We start from the raw sequence: 19,775 nt of genomic DNA, 5'->3' as shown, positions 1-19,775 counted from the left end.
CACAAAAGATGGCTTTTTTGGTACCCAATTTAGAGCAGGAAGTATCCCATCATGAGGTGGGACTTTGGGGGATTTGGGAGATTTGAGTCCTTACAGCATTGGTCAGCAAAGACATCTTGAAAGCTGATCTAGCCATGTCCTTTGAACCCCTCTCAACAATTGGATAGTTCATTATGCTTTGCCCAATCTCAATCTCTTCTCATGCAACCAAAGGTGAAGGGATACTTAAATCCCCACTCTGAGAAGGACCTGATACCCACAATGGCTCTACTACCAGTAGGGAAGGGCTGTGTGAGGATGGAGGAACATGTTGGGGGGCTCCTCGGTGGAACCTCAGACTCTCTATTTCCACCCTCGATTCATCTACGCTCAGTCACTTCAGCCCAGTCCTTGGACAGACCTTATTAACCCCTGTCCCAAAGGACTGCAGCCAGAGTGTCATCAAAGTGTGCAGGGTCACCCTTTGTCTTCCTGTGCCAGGTTTCTTCTGGGGGTCTGAACAGCTGGGTTGGTTCAAAGCATGTCACAGACTTTGTGGCATTTGGTCCAGCACCTTCCTGCAACTGCCAGGCATGCTTCTGTCTAATCCCAGTTCATATCAGGAAGATGAAAAAAGAGGTATTTTCCTCGTGTCACACAGTGGTGGCTCGGTGGCATTGTGGTGGCCTTGAGCTTGCGAGTTCTCAGCAAGGAGATTTTGTTCCCACAGAAACACAGGAAAATTGACCCGGGGAGAGGACAAGAGCGGGGCAGCAACATCAGTTTTAGTTTACTAGAGATGTTCAGGCATTAGCACCGTGAGGAAAGCTGGAGTCCTCTTTAGCATTTCCAGCACTTTATAAATTTCAGAGAGATTTAGGGCAAGGAGCCAGATGTTTGGGGAGAAATTCTGAACGCTAAAGACAAGTGGAATTTTTTTTTTTTTTGGTAGTGTGTATTTTTTCCCATTAGTTGCAAGGCTATATTTAGAAGAGAGGGGGAGAGAGAGAGAGCACGAGAGAGAGATTAGGCATTTCTTCATATTCTGTAGTCACTCCAGTTGTTCTGCTTGAAGGAACAGATGTCTCTTTCCTGGGGTGATAGTATTCAGGTCCACGAGGAAATTTTCTTACCAGCAGCTCCTCTAACATAGAAGGAAGATCGGGCCAGAGGTAAGTCAGTCCATTATGGAGGAATACACTGCAGGGACAGTTGCAGTGAATGCTTTGGGATATTGGTCAGAGAGAAAGGGGGGGCATGGGAGGGGAGATGTGACAGCGGGGGGCTAGGAGGGAATTGCTGGAGACCAGACCCCAAGTCTGGAGTGGAAAGCGTGGCTATTGCAGCAGGGAGCCCTGGCAGGGATGGCAGTGGAGAGGGTCCTGTGCCAAACACATGGAAGAGCAGCTCAGGGAGCCCCTGGCTCTCACCATGTGGCAGTTGTGGAAGTTCATCAGGAGGTGCCCGACCTGGAGACCCAGGCTGCACCGCTGACTGTGAAGGGCTGTGAGGGGCTTCCTCTGCTGTAAGCTTCTCTGCTTTTGGGTTTTGGGGCAGTGCCGTGATATTTGCTTGTTTCCCGAGGAGATGGGGGGTGATGAAAAGTGTGTGAAGGTACTGGCTTTCCCCCATTGAAAAGTACTATGCCAGCTCTTGTGAGGAGTGGGGTGATGCCTTTTTTGTATCTGTGTATTCCCAGGCATAATTAAATTTTGGGGAAATGCATTCAGGGAGGTTTTGGAAGCCAGGAGAGGAGATGGTGCACTGCCTGGCACAGGGTCAGTTGCAACTGGGGATTTTTTACCTCTGTTTGGCCATGCAGCAGGGTGTGAGCTCAGCTCTAGGAAAGATGCTGTTTTCTTTCTCTGAATCTGCTTGCTGGGTCGGTCTAGGGAGAAACAGATCCTTTCCAAGGTCCTTAACCAGGTCCCTTCAGAAATGCTCCCTGCTTTCATAGCAACACACTCACCCAAAGTTTTCCCAGGTTAACCTGGTTAATCCAAAATTTGCAAAACCCTGAAGGCACTGTGGAGTCTGTCTGTACAGCACAGTGTCATATGTGCCTAGCAAAGGAAACTGCAGATACCAGTCTCCCAAAGGGTTAAGATCTGGGTATCAATCCTGGGATGCCTCAAAAAAAAGTCTGCTCCCTGACCAGGTCTCCCGTCTCTCTGCATTCCGCGGGCCAAGCCCAGGCATAGCTCTGTGCCTCAGTTTCTCCCTGCAGCCAAGAGAGCAGCAAACTCCGCTGGGCTGCAGAGCTGCCTCCGTGGCGGGCTGGTCTGCTGCTCATGGCAAACCTGACCCCTCTCCCCGCTGCATCGCCCCTTTGTCCCTACCTACATTTGTTTCACCACCATTCCCTGTGCTCCCTGGGGTGTGAGCATTGCCTCATCCCTGGGCCATGCAGGACCCCAGGTATTCCTCAACAACACTCTGTTGCTGCTCTTCCCCCACTGTCCTTCTCAGGCTTCTTGCCAAGGGACAGAGCAAGCAGGCAGCTGAAGGCAGAATGAGGGAAAAGTGCTCAAAGATTGCTAAATCTGCAATTAAAAATTTCCTTTTCAAAAGCGAGCAGCAATGCACAGGCCAGAAGTTGCTCAGTTTAATCTCCCGCAATGCTTTTGCACTTGCCTGTGAAGTTCCTGTATGTGCCTATATGGTAATTTTCACTGCAGGGTTCTCCTTGTACACAGCCACAACAGCTTTTATGCCAAACTGACATTTCTAGCACTTTGTCCCAGGCACCCTTGAAATGCTAGATGGATTACTATAATCCCAATAAAATCAAACACATTTCTCTTGTACTATTACAACCTCCCAAGAAGACAGGCACAAATCCATCTCTCCTGGCTGGACTTATAAAACTCCAAATCCACATGTTTCTTTCCAAATTTAGCTCTTTAAAAAAATTGAAACCCTCTTGGAAAAAAATTTCCCCCAAAAAATGTGCTTTCCCATCACATTATACTGGTCCACAAAGGACAGAGAGGGATACGCACAGGAAGTCATGCTCTGATTTCTCTTACAGTATCAGAGCTAGAAATACACAGCATCTACTGCAGAGATGTCACTCCATGCTCCCTCGTGACAGATGGCACTTGATGCTAGCCCTGACAGGCTATGAGATATTGGTCTTTTAAATGCTAACAGCATGATTTACAGAGCATTCACCAAGACACTTAATATTTCTGTCACTCCAAGGCCAAGATCTGGTAATGCAGAAAGAGGGACATGAAAAATGCAATGGTATCAATAAGGCATTGTAGATGTCTAAATGTTTCAGGAGGGACTTTTCTATATAGTGTGGTATAAACAAGCAAGTGGAGGTATAAAGCCTTTATTAGCACTTCTAAGGTGACCAGTACTAAAAAGCCTCATCAGAGACGTGCTGAAGTGCCCACCACTGCTGGGTGCACTTGTGGGTCTGGAGAGGCAATGTATGTACAATCCCACTTCTTTGCTTGCACATGTACATCTGGGCTCCTTTGTTCAAAGGCTGAGGCATTACTGCTGCAAATGGGCATAGAGGAGGTATATAAGCTCATAAGAAATCTGCCAGCACATGAATTTCCTGCTCTGTGTATCTTTGGGAGCTTCCGTATTTTCCATGCATGCTCAGGACAGGGCTGGGGAACGACCATGCAGATCTTTCCAACTTTTAAATAGATTGTCTCTGGGGTGTCCAGGACTGGTGATCTGTCACCTGGTTTCAAGCAGCAAGTCCAAGCCTAGATGCAAAATGTGGGCATCTGAGCCAAGCCGAGTGGCCTCCCTCCCATCTGGGTCACTTTGCTCCGTGAAGAAGAGGAATGTAGTTCGGAGAGCTGTGCTCTCCCTCTTCTAACTGGCAGTGATCCCTCATGGCCTAGGATGACCTGTTGGACTAAATCATTGCTTGGGCACCCACAGGCTATTGCTTGTTCCAAACCGAACCAGGCAGCTGGGTCCCTCACTCACGTAAGATCTGATTCTGGCCATAGGCTTGCTGGGGAGCATGGGGTCCACCCGTGTGCACACACAGCATTGAACGCAGCACGGTGGTCGGAGCTCAGATGAGAACTCACAGCAATACCCATTGCCCATCCACAGCAGGGCCTTGGAGATGAATGACCACATAAGCTAACTGGGCACATCAGGCAGGAGGCAAATGGCTCAACAGCCCATCAGCAACACCAGCCCAATGACCAACATTGCATTAGCCTCCACACATCCTTAGGCCGTGATTGCTTAAATGGCTTGAAGGAGACAGGCCCTGGCCATGCCTGGGACTGGACATCCAAAAAGCCAGTAAGGGGGTGTTAATCCCTCTCGCTGTTGTGCAAAGTGAGCTCACACCTTTCCTCTTCCAGGCAAAGGCTGTAATTCAGCACATGACCATTCAAACCGTTGGACAAGGTAGGAGTTGCCGGCCATCACACCCTTCAGTGCGCACGGGCAAACATGTCGTGTCTGACCAGTGCATACACCAGGCAATCAGCTATCATCTATCCCCAGGCTGGTTCTCCATGAAGAAGATATGATTTGGTGTAAATCTGAAATTATTTCACTTCAGGCAAAGAATGAGAGGCAGACAATGCTCTCCCTTTGCAACGAAGTCATCCAGCCCTGTTTGCAGTGTTTCAATGCCAAAGCAATTGTGAATTTGCAGGGAATAAGACCTAAATTAAAGGATGTGTGGTGGAGAGTGCTAGCAAACTCATTGCAGGTTCAGCTTAGAAAAAACTAGGATTGTGCTCAGTGACTATTTATGTGTTTGTCAGCTCTGATTTCCTCTGTCCTCCTAACGTTTTTCAATCCATTGGCTAAATTCAACCAAAATTTGGCAGAAGGGAAAGATCACCTCAATTTTCAGGAAATTAGGTAGCAAAGAGAGGAGAAAGTCAAACAAGTGTCGGAGCCAAGGGAAGAGCTGGATTGTGAGTGCTCATTAAGGCAGCCAAGTGTCCACATGGGAAAAAGTTATAATAAGCATCTCAACCAGGGCAAAGCATTTATCCAGCCCTGCAAGCCACTGCAAGACATGAAACCGTAAGAAAGCAGGTGTCATTTAATCTGACACTCACAGAACTACGTGTTTTGTGTCTCCAAAGCACCTTCTATTTCCACAGCGTCGGAGGGGAAGGAATAATCCAACTCTGGACTGGGTTTGACCATTTCCAACTGCAATTCCCCAGCAGTCGAGTGTTTCACACACTCTGTCCAGCCGCCCTCAGACCTGGAGGCTTCTAGGAGACATCAATGCCTAGGAATCAAGTGAGAGCAGAGATCTGATGCCCGCAAATATGGGATCTTCCCTGCCCTGAGAATAGTCCCATTTCTGCTTTAGGGTGGGATCTTTCTCCTCTGGACATTAGCTCCCTTCTCACAGCCTGAGGGCTAGATGGGCACCAGTTTTTCCCTTTCAGCAGCTGGATTCATTCCCTTTCTCTCCCTTTCTCCCTCAGTTCCCACTGTCAGCAAACCCAGCCTCCCCAGGCTGAGCATGAGGCACACAGAACAAGCTCTACCACATATAGGGCAAGGTCCTCGACATGCACAAAAACACCATATTTGGCCAGTTTCAGCCAGAGTTGAGTGAGAGCTTGCCAGAAGGAGAATCATACAATTTAAACTGAAAGAGAGTGAGTTTAACCCTTCATTTATAAATATGATGATAAATCACCCAGGGAACTTTAAACACGGAAAGGCTGCAAAACTAAACACATGCTGCTGCCATCCCAGGCAGAAGAGTAACACTAGCAGGCAGGAGAGGTAAGGGAGACGGGGGGATGAGAGAGGAGCCAGGTTGCCATGTCAGATGTTCTGATTCAGGACAGGGAGATGAGAAAAGCTGAAGCTTTTTATACTAAATAGCACTCTCTCTCACTTGTTAATGTCCTTTTCATCTTTCTGATCCCAGTGCATGGCTCTCTTATTCTCTGTCTCTGGGTTTGCATGCAGAGATCCTATCTGGACACACCAATAAATAACCCTTTTGGAGAATGGTTAGGACAAAGCTCAGTTGCCTGACATGCCTTTTCTTTTGTATCCTATTACTTGAATTGCTGAGCCAGATCCAAAATTCCCCCGGGTCAAGGAAGCAATCCCCATTGACTTCAGCAAGTGGAGGGTGAGGCTGACACTGAGCTAAAAGTTGGGTGGAAAGAAACACAGGATGGTCAAGGATATCCTCCTGGGGCAGATGTAGCAATGAGCTGCCCATGCTAAATGAACAAGTGTGATGCCAAGCAGCGAGCGAGTGAGGGAAGAGGCTGCAGGACCTGGTTTCAGCACAGTGACCATCTGTTTCCTATTTGGCCCAAGAACGATGGAATCAGTTGTGTCACGCAACAATGAGAAAGTATTTCAGACCAAGTCCCCCTCTCGCAGTGCTGAGCAAGCACCTTTATCAGAACAAGGGAAACCAGGTCAACCTCCAGTCTCCGTCCCTCCCCTTATCCCATTTCTACCCAGATGCCTGCTGTACTTTTATGGAAATGCTACCCACAGTCTCACAGCCAGACAGACAAAATCCAGCCTGAGAGGTATAATATAACAGCATAGGCCAACTGGCGCAGTCAGAGCACTCAGAAGGATGCATGTTTACCCATCTTGGGCTCTGCGAACTGCCAGCTCCAAGAAACAGGGATTGCATGGAAATCTGGGGGGCTGAGAGCGGAATTAGGCATGAAGAAGGCTGAGCTCCCAACTCTTTGAAGATTTTAGGAAAGGGGTTAGCACAGGGGCTATTTATTCTGTAAGCAAAGGTGATCGTGGTTCCTGTAGCTCTGCATGAGTTCATGCCATAGCTGCAAGCAATAAATAGTGCGAAACATAGCAAAATAAAGGTTTGCAGAGGCTGCAAAGCTTCTCATGTATTTAGCCACGACCCCCACTGACTGCTATATGCCACCACTACATGGTGATGGGTAGCTGAACTGACTCACTTTAACACCTGCATGAGTATTTCTGATGGCAGAGAGAGAGACCTGATTGGTGCAATTTTTTGACTGGGGGGCAGGGGGGAGCAGAATTGGAAATCTTTGGAAATGTTTGCTTTTCCTCAGCTGTGAGGTCACGTTGCCATTCTGTGCCTTGTTCAGCCTGCTGTAAAATGGGGCAACGTACCTTTGTCAAGTGCTTGGAGACCCGCAACGGAAAAATACTTAGTAGCTGCTAACCAGGGGTTTGGTCCAGCTCCATCTCATTAAAAGCACTCAGAGGAATGCTATTGCTTTGCCAGTCCAGCTCCCTTCTGATTGTGAGCCATGAGATGAGGGCAGTCCCACAAAGAAAGGAAAAGGCCATTTACCCAAACATCCATCAGTAACAATTTGATTAGAGGAAGACTTTTCCCACTGCAGCCCAAGAAACAGTTTTTCCACAGCCTGTCAGTGAGGAAATCTTCAGAATTATTTACATTTGTTTCAGGTAGATGCTTGGATTTTGAGTTCAGACAGGGCAGCGATGGAGCGGGAAGAGACAGAAACTCTAATTCAGCTCCTCCACTGCATGTCCAATTTGGCAAAAAAAATGCTACTTGTTTTTTAGCTGTTTACTAGATCTGGAGTTTATTTCACTGCCCATGGGGCTCAGGGGAAGAGGTGACTATGTAAGCCATCACACTGTATATGCTGATGATTTTAATTTCTGTGTATGGACAGTACTCACAGGGGGTCCTTTTCTATTAGTCTGTAAAGTGCCCTACATACCTCAATAGCATTGTGAGGATGAGGAACATTTGAATGCATTCTGAGTTACAATTTCACTGAGGCAGGAAAGGAAAAATGTTAAGATTAATATCAGGTGATTAAGGATCAGAGACTGATAAAGGATCTGAGACTGAAGAAAAATGTCCCAGAGAAGACAAGCTACTAACAAGATGTAAAATCGGAGCAAATGGTCAGTGCCTTAGAATTACAGTACGACAAATGCATACACAACTCAATACACTCTAGTGCATGCTAAGGGGTGGGATGGGGGATTTTGTCTTCTCCCTTGCTCAACTATCGGTATGAACACAGATATACAAGCTCACACTGCACTCCAAGGGCAACAAAGTCTTTATTTCTTGGCTTGCACTGGTGCAGTGGCTTCCGCAGTGCTCCTCTTGACAGCATCTGCACAGAGAAATCTGGGAGCAGATCCAGGCATCTGCTCATTTCAGTTTGTTTTTGTAATTTTTTGAGTGAAACAAACAAACAGAGAAGATCAGATGGTGAGAATATTAGAAAACCATTAGAAAATGGGCCAGCATTCTGCATCCTCCCCATGCATCTTTCTCAGGTGCCAGACTTTGCAACTCCACTACCTTCAACCAGTCTTGGGTCCAGTTTTTCCTATTATTCACTGACAAGATGTAGAGAGACAAGACCCTCCTCCAGGAGTCTGCAGGCTCAACCAGCCCCAGACAAAATAATGTGAACATGTGTGCTACTTTGGCTGCCGCCAGAGTTCAGTGCAGGATGAGGTAATCCGGTCATTCCTGAAACACAAGATGCTCCAGCATCTGGTTGCTGCTGGAGATGGCCTAAGTGCGAAAGTGGACAGAAGTTAGGATTGCTCCTCTTTGCCAAGCAGTTCTTTGGGACATTACAGGTGGTCTGACCCCAGGCTCTGGATTTCAGTCCTGCAGCATAATCTGGCACTGGGTTTGACCTCAGGAGGGCTTTGTGGTTGAGCACCAGCCATTCCAATGGACAATCCAACTACTTGGGCTTGAGTGGCTACCTAAACAGAACAAATTGCGATTTGATTATAAATATCCTTCCAAGTTCAAGGATATTAAAAAACATATTTTTCTTTCACACCACTTCCATAGATGAGAGGCAAGAAGAAACTAGAGCAATCACCAGACTCCAGGCCAACAGACCTAAGCTCCACCATGATGCAAAGTCACTTCTCCAAGAATTTCCAGAGGGAACTTCACACCAAGTCTTCTAAATTCTCAGTCCTAATCTCTGCTTTTGCCCAACAAATGTTCTGCTTTGTGCTCACCTGGCTTGAAGGAACAATACAGAGTAACCACAACTAGACTGTAGCATCCCATGAGGACCCTTGATCTTGAATGTTGACCATTTACCAAACATACTTCATTCCCAGCCCTCTCCAAAGTGAGAAGAGGCAGGAAAGCACCCACACTTTGGTCACTCAGTCCTCCACAGAACCCTGCCTCACCATATCCTATGACCCTGTTCACCAGTACAGGCTAGGAACTGCTCTACTGAAAAGGACATGGGTGTTATGATGGATCTTAGGCTGAAAAAGAACCAGCAAGCAGTGTGCACTCATTGCAGACAGGGCGAAGTACATACTATGCCACATTGGGAGGTTTGTGGTCAGCAGATGGAGGGGAGTTATTACCTCCATCAATTCATCACTGATGAGGTGTCCATTTTGGGAGCACTCTGTTCAGAGGAAAGTTGAAAGACAGGAGAGGGTCCAGCAGAGGCTTTACCAGGATGGGAGGAATGCACCAGTACAGCCTGAGGCCAAACAGCTGGAAAGCGGCTTTGCAGAGGACTTGGGGGTCCTGGTAGACACCAAGTTGCACATGAGCCAGCGATGCACCTTTGTGAGAAAGAAGGCCAACAGCCTCCTGGGTTGTCTTAGGAGGATCATTGCCAGCAGGCCGAGGGAGGTGATCCTTCCCCTCTGCTCAGCACTGGTGAGACACATCAGGAGTGCTGTGTCCAGCAAATGCACAGAGAATTGGGAATCTCTTCTCGTAAATCTCAGTTCCCCAGCTCTTTATTTCAGAGAGCTGGAAGCCTTCTGCTTTTGTCAGGAGGTGTGGAGGAGTTCAAAAGCTTGAGAGTTACGGCTAGCAGGGATTTGTAGTTCATTAGCCCAACAAGCAAGCTTTTAGTGGCTGGGCAGGAAAAGGCTTTGGCACTTGTCAGGGAGGCTCAGAGCTGCTGTGATGCTCTCTGGACCCAGTTAGGACTGTCCCTGCAAAACATTTGTTTTTGGCCAGCAGAAACTCTCCTGAGGATCCACTTTTCACTTGAAGCCTTCTGACCTAGGTAGCTTTCTCCTCTGCTTTCTACATGGCCACCAACAGCTTGGAGCATCTCACAGGCAATGTGACACCTTCAGTCCATCCTCCTAATCCCCATAAGCAGCAAAAAGAATTAGTGCATGTAGAAAGCCAGCTTCCAGAGGATGGGGCATGCATGGGGGAGCTGGATATCCGGACCCCCTTAGTAATTCAAGCCTTCCTCATTGAGACACAGCCCAGGCACACTGCGGTTCCTGTGAGCACTGGAAGATGTGTTTGCAGTTCCTTGTCTCCTAGCCCTTACACACTTGGCTCTTTGGTAGCAGAGATTTCAAACCCTCATAACTCAAGTCTTTCAGCATCATTCTGTGCTGATTCAAGCTGATTTTTTTAACCTCAAAGTCCTGCTAAGCTGCTTTGAGATATTCCAGACATTTTTCAACCATTTATTTTTATTGAAACCAGCCAAGTCTCTGTATATATTGGGCTTTTTTTTTATCTTTTTAATATACAAATCAGTTTAAAATAGTGTGTAAGTCAGGAATGATTTGCAAATTAAACTGTCAAACCCTGGCAGGAGTAGCAACTGACGCCCTTCGTTTGAAATCTCCTGGCTGCTGTTGCTGTGAGTGCAGATCTCTAGAAGGTGCCACACAACCTGCTTGTGCTTTCCTGGAAAATTCAGCCATCCTTTGACTTTAGGAGAATCTTACAGTTCCTGAAAATGCTGCCGCATGTAATTCTCTAATGGGATCACCTGGCCAAGGGAAGGGATGTGACATTTTAGGAGTCAGATGCTGGGGCTATGGTTGTGCCAATACATTGGGCAAATGTCTTCTGGCTGCCAGCACTATTCTGCTCCCATGACAGGGCAGGAATAGCCTCCAGTCAGGAAGAAGCTGCTCCAATGGAGGAAGGATTCAAAAGAATAAGCGCCATGTTCAGGAAACAAGACTTGGTTGGAGCCACATATTGGCCTGACCATCCCTGTCACAGCAGAAAATGGCCTGTGCCCTCCATGAGCATCAATGCACCCTGCTTGGACTCAGCAACCCCATCTATTTCTCTGGGCCATTTGCCACATGGCTGGCTCAAACATGACCATGTGTAGGTCCCCCGACTTTCCCTTCTCCTTTGCTCCCTTGGCATAGTTCACTTCTCTGTTCTTGCTCAGGCCTTAAAATCACTTTTGCACAGGGCAGAGGAAGAGAAATTTGAAGTGGGGATTGTGTGTCTTCTCCAAAACATGCACCTAGAACCACTGGAAGATAGTAATCATAAACCCAGGTATTGTCCTAGCGATTATTGGTAATCCCATATTGATAGATGAGGTGCTCAGAGAGTACAGCAATATATATAACTACTGAAGATGTACAAATATGTTGGTTAAAATGTTCTTGGGTGACAATATTTTGAGCCCTAAGGAATGCTGACATACCCATCAATATACCTCTGTTTCTTTTCTTCCAGATCACTGGGAAGTCAGTGACCATGCCAACCTCCTCCACCCAACTGCCAGCCCTTGACTCTATCAACTCCACCCAGCAACCCAACTCCAGCATCTACTTGTTCTCCAAGTTCATCCATCCTGACAAAGAATTGTACACAGAATTTTACAGCCTGTGGATTGCCCTGATGGTAGTCAATGCCATCATTTTCCTGGTGGGTGTTGTGCTGAACAGCTTGGCACTGTATGTCTTCTGCTTCCGTACCAAGACAAAAACCACCTCTGTTATTTACACCATCAACTTGATTGTTACTGATCTCTTGGTGGGCTTTTCCTTGCCTGTCCGGATCATCATGTTCTATAGTGCAGGGGACTGCCTGAATTGTTCCTTGGTTCATATCTTTGGCTACTTTGTCAACATGTACTGCAGCATCCTTTTCTTGACGTGCATCTGTGTTGACCGCTATCTGGCAATTGTACAGGTGGAGGCCTCACGTAAATGGAGGAACCCCACCTGTGCCAAGGGGATCTGCGTCTTCATTTGGATCTTTGCCACTGTGGTGACTTTCTCCATCCTGACTATGGCAATACAGTTTGCTGCATGCTGCCTCTCCAAGATTCTGCTCCTAATGGTCTGCGAGTACTTCTTCCCCCTCATCATAATCATCTTCTTCACCACCAGGATTATGTGTGCTCTGTCCAAGCCCAGCCTCATGCACCAGAGTCGGGAGAGGAGAATGAGGGCTGTGCAACTCCTTACCACCGTCCTCATCATCTTCATGATCTGCTTCACTCCTTTTCACGTGCGACAGGTAGCAATCTCCATCAACCCAGACATGCCCCATGATGTCAGCCTCCTTGTCTACCATGTGACAGTGACTCTGAGTAGCCTCAACAGCTGCATGGACCCCATTGTCTACTGCTTTGTCACCAATAACTTTCAGTCAACTATGAAAAACATCTTCAGGAAAACTGAGCCAGCGCAAAGCAGTGTGGACATCCTGGGTATGAACAAGAACACCAAGGGCTCCAATGCAATCATCGCCTTCTCAAACACAATAGGAAGCCCTGTGAGCTTGCCATCACCAAACAGCGTCCAGATATAACCCACATCTGATGGGACACACTGCAGTAAGCCAGTGTAATGCTGGAATATTGCTAGGATGCATGGTACTATTGTCTTTGACCTCTTTGGTTTTTAGGCTGAGGTTCAGAATGACAGTGGTGGAATTTATTCCTCAAGAACATTGTGGTCTGTTTGGAAAATGGAACTTGCAGTGCTGTTAGTACCAATACAAAAGAGAGTCTATTAATTACTGTTCCCAACAGGAAAGTTTTCTTTGTATTTTAATACAGACATTTTGCTAGCAACAAATTCTTACTGTGGTTTTCTTTTCGTGTTTGACATCATAATGCAACACTCCTAGGATGACTTAGAAAGCAGGAAATCTCTATTTTCTATGAAAGCTTTTGGGCCTTGGGCATGTGCTTAGGAGTAAAGGATAAGCGGGATGTTTCCAGAGCTACCCACTACAAAGATTTTAGATGTCAATGGAGTGAGAAAGAAAGTAATCCAACCCACCTGTGACTAGTAACTACTCATTTGTTTCTGAAAAAGTCTGAACCTTCTCAGGGACGAGAAGATGGAGTCAAGTGGTAAAGTCTCCTCTCACTATTTCAGCTATAATAAAAAACACACGTGGGTGTATATGTTTTCATAACATTGCGTGGGCTTGGGGAGAGGTTAAGGATATATTCCACCTTCCTTTGGATCACTAAATCCCCTAAACTGCAGATGAGCATAGAAAAAAGCTGTGAAAATGAACATGCTTTCCAGCAAACTCTGCTGTTCTGCTCTCTCTCCCTGAAGAACAGCCAAGATGAAAAGCAGAACCAGACTATGATGCTATACTACTCTTGTTTGATTTTTCTTCCTGGCATGTTGTGAAATCAGGGCTTGCTGTCCTAATTCCCACTATCAGTCCATCCACTCAGTCACTTAAATGCTGATGCTTCCAAGGACAGAAAAAGAATCCATCTCAGGCATGCAGGTTGAAATTCACCCCAGTATAAAGTCACTAGGATGATTTAAGAGCCATGTTTAAAAGGTATATGAGGCTAAGTATGCTGGAAAATTCTGTCCACAACAGTGGGAAAATGTTTTAGATTACGCTGTACCAATTAAGCAATGCGAATACAAAAAATTACCCTAGGAAAACAGCAAAACCTGCAGCATGAACAGTAATAACTGTTGTTACTGCTCCATGTGTCCTCACTCATATGCCTATTGCCCCTCCAGCTGGAAGGCTACTATGAATTCATCTAGTCTAGTGAACGGCTTTTCCTGGCACTCACTGGTGTTACTATTCAGAACAGCAGGATTTATGGTTGATCCAAGCTAGGGCATCCTAGAGTACTCTGCTTCCCCGGGGTCTGACCATGGAACAGTCATCTCCATTTCATAGGAACACAACATAACCAGTGCTTCAAACTGCCTCTTGCACTGCGTTTGCAAGAGTTTGCCTCTTGCAACACATATATGTTTCCCCTAACCTGTTTCCCTGACCAATCCAATGGTAATAAAAATTGAACAGTCAACATCACTGCAATACAGGGATCTATCCAGAGATGCGTATAGTTGTCCCTAGGAGCACTGGGTATCCCAGTTCCTGTTCTGGGCAGTGGAGTCCATGGAGAGCTGTTCAGCTCATGGAAGCAGAGACCTCCCAGCTGAGTGACCCTGGCCTCCGTGTTGCCTGGATCTCCAGGGATCTAACAGGAGCCCAGACACCACCTGCATATGGAGACGCTTTAGTGTATGCATGCATCTTAATCCAGCACCAAAGTCCCCCAAAGGAAGGACTCAGTTGCCAATAGACCAGTGCCTAATGCCATGGTAGGCATGACGGGGTGTCACCGCACCTCTAGCTCCTGCTGCGCAAGACTGTGGTTCTCCTGCAAGTCCTGCACTTGTCCAGATGGCCCTACCCTCAGGCACAGCTGAGTCCTGTGCCTGAAATAAAATTATGTATCTGGAATCTACAAATGGGCAGTCTTCAGTCAGCTAGTGCAGGACCTGCAGGTCTCACCCAGAACATCAGCACGACGCTGTCAGCTGCAGTTGGTCCATTAACTCAGGCTCTTGATTGTCCTAGGGCACAGCAATTGCCATTGCTGAGTATGTGATCTCTTTGAGGCTTTCCAAAGCAATACAGCTGACTCAGTGTCCTTTTGCTGGGAGCTCTATTCCTTTGAAGAGGATTTTCCTTCCAAGAGGTTGTGATGAGGGCCACCAACAGTGTGGCACTACCCCATGGAATGTAAGACTGTTGTCCTGGTCATTGTTTCCCATTCTAGACATGGCCATGAACATGGTGAGCCTTCCCAGGACCTAACTGTACTGTGTTTTCCTTCTGCCTCATCTATTTCCTTATTCATCTGCAAATCACTGACATAAGCACCTAACAGCCGACGCCACCTTCTTGGCAGCTCTCTGTTGATGCATCAGCACACACAGATGAGGCTCTGACTTCTCAGCCAGGCTAGCCACTTCATATTTCTGCCACCGTTTTCCGCCAGCCCCTCATTTGGAGAAAATATTTTATGCCTCAAAGGTCTGCACTTCCCTGCAAACCCCAAAAACTCCTGCCCATCAACCCACAACGTGCTCTCAGACCTTTCCCATGCCACCTAAGCTGTTTATAATGAGAATGGGTCTCACATATACAGATCTGTTAACAGTACTGTCTTTTGCCAAGACTATTGCAGAGAAACAGGAGGAAAAATGCAGGCTTAGTGCATAGCTTATTTTAGTTTTTTCGTTCCAACAAGCTACAGCTTCACACCTCCCTTTCTTTTGCTATCGACAGCATTTTTGCCATATACAGAAGTGTCTTAGCATCTTTCTCAGTGCAGTTGCTCATTTGAGGTCACGATAAAACCTCTAAGATTCTTTGCTTAGATTTTTAAGTTCCTAAACAGGAACTTAAAACAATCTTAGTTGAAGCTCTCTTTCTTCTGTAAACTTAACTTGTAGTAGTCTGAATTCCCTTTACTGTCAGTGTATTATTCACTCCCCATAAAAGCCACCTGAGATTGGATAATTCTCTTTATTTGGTAATGTCTATTGTCTTATCCAGAGCTTTCAGTGGTCCTTCTTCATTTTATACCAGCTCCAAAGCAAGGTCTTGTCCCTTATCAAGGACACAGTCTCCAAAAATTGGAAAGAGGCTAAATCATCCACAAACTAGCTTATTTTTTCAGTGACTTTTTGTGTTCTTTGTTTAATCCATATTGTTTACACATCTTGCTTTTCCTCAGGGTGCAGCAGTTGCTAAACTTCTGTCCTATTTAAAATCACCCATTTCTGCTCATGGCACAATGTTTAAAATCAGTACCGAAAACTCAGCTATCGTCAGAAATACTCTTCCAAATGGCACAGTTTTGGTGGACACCTTCCACCTGCCAGTTCTCATTGCTGCTGAAGCCTCCCTCAGTTCTCTGTGTTTCTGGAGACTGGGGCCAGGTCTCTTGCCCCTTGACCTGCACCATCCCTCTGCTCGGGGTATCTCCTTGGGTTGCGTCTTAGTGATCACCAACAGGGATTGCAATAGTCCTATTCCTACGCCAACCTGCCCTTTCTCTGATGAGAACAGCCACACATGACACAATAGGGAAGCCTCCAAGGCCAATGTGAGTAACTTAATGCATCATTAAATACACACAGAGATTGCTAAGGTAAAGCACATACAAGTCAGCTTTTGCAAGGCAGTCTTTTATGCAGAGTATTTAAAGATTTAGATGCCAAATTCCCAACGGTTTCAAACAAAATCAGGCACTTAACAGTCTTTGAGGATCTGGATCATTACCCAGAGGCTGAAATAGTAATAGGGATGGATGGGCGTTGCATATCATACTACCACCACCAAGTCTGCAGTAGACAGAATACAGCATTCCCTAAAGAGCTTAACAACAATAAAGAGCTCCATAAAAAGCCCCGACCTTCCAGGGGAATTATAGCATTCATTCCTCTTTGATGTGCTGTGGTTCTCTTGTGCATCTAAAATCCTATAAAGCGGATTAGAAATATCCTCTTCTACCAGTTGCCCAGAGGCTAGGAAAAAAAGACTGTGAAAAATCTCACATGTGTTTCTTGGGATCTCAGCCATTCCTGTGACAAGAGATCTCTGCTAACCATGAGCTCGCCTGCCTGAGTCACAACACACAGATGTCTGTAGTCTTTTGGCATGCCAGGGGATGGGTATCCAGGAATAAAGTTTAGCTTCTTTCTCTCCCTGCTGTGTTTCACCTGTGTTGCATCCAGCACAGCCCATGTTTCAAAGCACTTCTGTCTTTGCAAGGCATTTCCTATTACAGCCCAGAAACCTGTAGCGAGGCAGAAGTGCAGAATAGCCAGCCCTCAGTCATACCGCAAACATATCTGGGCCCAGCAAAGATGAAAATCTCCAATTCTGCTCCAGAAAAGGAGCCCCCACACACATGGGCTTATCTGCCAGCCTAGCTTCCTCCTGGGCTCTGAGCAAGCTCTGCCTTCCCTCCACAACCGTCTCGATAACTGCAAAGAGGAAACAGCACAGCTATGTGCAAAGGCAATTTCTTCCTTCCTTGTCCCTCTGGGGTTTGCTGCCCCTCAGACGTGTGCACAAGAGTCTCATTAGTCAGCCTAATCAGCATCAATAAATACTGTTAGCAGGTGTAGGCTTGACTTGCGGAAAGGCTGAGGAAAGTGGAATTGCCCATGTTAGGGCTATCAGCACAGGCCACCTGCATTAGCACTGAAGAAACACGGGCCTGCCACCCTGCCTATTCTGTACTGTTGGCTGCCAAGAGGGAGCCAACGGGTTAAACAACAAGTGGAGCTCCATGGAGGGGAGGGCTGGTGAGAACAAGGACAAGGAAGCTAATACAGGGGAAAGCAGTCAGGGAACACAGGGACCTGATATCCAGCAAAGGATGATACAGGAAAACAAGTGAGGGCTTGGCTTGCTTTTCCCCTTCTGGGCATCATTAATCCCAAAACAGAAGCTCTGGGGAGGATTCCAATGCTTGGATCAAAGCTGGAAGACTCCCATTTTAGGAAGAAAAAGCCTGAAAGCAGAGCACTTTATCCCCTTCCCATGGTGAGGCCCCAGAAGGGGACAAGAGTGATCTCCCCACATCCGCCTGAGCTTTTGTGGTCTTGTGGTAGAAAACAGGAAGGACTTATGTGGGCTGGGAAAAAGGAAGAGGGCCTTTGTCCCTTCACCCTTGGGAAGAGGGTACAGGGGGTGCAGGAGGGGATCTGGTGCGGTGTGCATGCTCATGGGCTATTAGCAGCATCCATTGTGTATGTTGGCTACCTGATGAGCACGATCATCATGGGAAGTGCTAGGTGATGCTTATGCTAGATGGTGCCACCTGAAATGTCACATCACAGCACATGTCCCATGCTCTGCAGGGCATTCCAGGCAGAGGCAGACTGGAAGATTGCAGCATGTCCCCAAGCACAAGAAATTATTGATTACTTCACTGCAGTATTTCAGTGCTTTGTGGTAGGTACTGTTCAGCTACTGGGACCTAACAGGGATGGAGGGGGAAAAATCCACTGCGATAGTCACCCACTTCCCATCTCCCTGATCCCTTCTTATCCACATGCAATTCCTTTCCCTCATGTCCCCAGTCTGCTCCATCCCTGTTCCTTTTGCTGCAAGACCCTGTCCCTGTATGTTCCCAGGTCTCCAGGCATTATCTGAAGAGAAGTCTCAAGTCCTGCCATCCTGTTTTTTTGCTGCCACAGGTTGTGGAGTCACAAGCCAGTTGCTCTCTGAGATTTGCAGGCTGATGTCTTTCTCTGCTGACTGCTGGCTGTCCATATAATCGTCTACATAACAGTCCCATACCAAGCTGAGAAGAGGACATTGGACGATCAGAGTCCTTTACCCTGGGCAAAGAACCAGCTTTGCTTAGACCTGGTTCCATCCCTTCTGTATACCCAGCAGATGCTGCAAAAAGCACCCAAACTTCCCTGGCAGAGATGTGAAATTCTCTAAGTGGTTTTATAATCTGCCAATGCTGGCAGTATATCAAGGTCTTAGTTCATTAAACTATCCTTCTTCAGGATGCTTGACTATAGTGTCAGAGATCAGATTAATTTAGGTATGGGTTTGAGTTCTAACACAAGTGATTTCGCTTTTCATTCTCGGCTGTATGTAGAGCTAACAGCCCAACTCAGGACTGAGGTTCTCCTTTCCAGCTGCCCATGCAACAAGAAAGAGCCTGTCAGATATAATAAAGCTGAGTTTACGTGTAGGAGAAAGTCCTTGGTCACCTCATGGCAATCTCAGTGAAAGCTCACAGAGAGGAGCTTCTGCCATCCCAACGAGAAGGTAAGTGGCCCTCTCCCAGCTCCATTTCCCTTCTTAGAATCATAGAATCATAGAATAGTTTGGGTTGGAAGGGACGTCTAAAGGTCATCTAGTCCAACCCCCCTGCCATGGGCAGGGACATCTTCAACTACATCAGATTGCTCAGAGCCCCGTCCAACCTGACCTGGAATGTTTCCAGGGATGGGGCATCCACCACCTCTCTGGGCAACCTGTGCCAGTGTTTCACCACCCTCAGCGAAAAAAATGGCTTCCTTCCATCTAGTCTAAATCTACCCCCCTTTAGTTTAAAACCATTCCCCCTTGTCCTGTCGCAACAGGCCCTGCTAAAAAGTCTGCACCTATTTTAGAAGCCCCCTTTAAGTACCAATAGGCTGCAATAAGGTGTCCCCGGAGCCTTCTCTTCTCCAGGCTGAACAACCCCAACGCTCTCAGCCTTTCTTCATAGGAGAGGTGTTCCATCCCCCTGATCATTTTCGTGGCCCTCTTCTGGACCCAATCCAACAGGTCCATGTCTTATGCTGAGGCTCCAGAGCTGGACACAGTACTCCAGGTGGGGTCTCACCAGGGCAGAGTAGAGGGGCAGAATCACCTCCCTTGACCTGCTGGCCACGCTGCTTTTGATGCAGCCCAGGATACGATTGGCCTTCTGGGCTGCGAGCGCACATTGCTGGCTCATGTCCAGCTTCTCATCCACCCAGTCCCCCCAAGGCCTTCTCGGCAGGGCTGCTCTCAATCCTTTCATCCCCCAGCCTGTAGTGATATTGGGGGTTGCCCCAACCCAGGTGCAGGACCTTGCACTTGGTGTTGTTGAACCTCATGATGTTCACACAGGCCCACTTCTCAAGCTTGTCCAGGTCCCTCTGGATGGCATCCCATCCCTCTGGCGTGTCGACCGCACCACTCAGCTTGGTGTCATCTGCAAACTTGCTGAGGGTGCACTCGATCCCACTGTCTATGTCATTGATGAAGATATTAAACAGTA

General features: G+C 47.1%; 2 protein-coding genes across 2 annotated transcripts in view; both read left to right on the top strand.

Moving 5' to 3' along the window:
• Positions 1-1,073: 1,073 nt before the first annotated feature.
• GPR20 (G protein-coupled receptor 20) lies at positions 1,074-12,514 on the top strand. The gene is made up of 2 exons (XM_009328423.1): positions 1,074-1,151; positions 11,432-12,514. Exon 2 carries the CDS (start codon positions 11,453-11,455, stop codon positions 12,512-12,514), a length of 1,062 nt encoding a protein of 353 aa, XP_009326698.1. The 5' UTR covers positions 1,074-1,151; positions 11,432-11,452.
• A 537-nt stretch (positions 12,515-13,051) lies between these two features.
• The window catches only part of SLC45A4 (solute carrier family 45, member 4), a 141,855-nt gene continuing 135,131 nt past the window's right edge, over positions 13,052-19,775 (top strand). The window contains exon 1 of the mRNA XM_009328422.1: positions 13,052-13,064. Within this exon, the coding sequence (XP_009326697.1) occupies positions 13,052-13,064 (13 nt within the window). The remainder of the gene's footprint in view (positions 13,065-19,775) is intronic.

Source organism: Pygoscelis adeliae, unplaced genomic scaffold (genome assembly GCF_000699105.1).
Source record: "Pygoscelis adeliae isolate BGI_AS28 unplaced genomic scaffold, ASM69910v1 Scaffold457, whole genome shotgun sequence".
Taxonomy (NCBI): domain Eukaryota; kingdom Metazoa; phylum Chordata; class Aves; order Sphenisciformes; family Spheniscidae; genus Pygoscelis; species Pygoscelis adeliae.
Note: the sequence above shows the minus strand (reverse complement) of the source record. Positions and strands in the feature narration are given on the sequence as shown.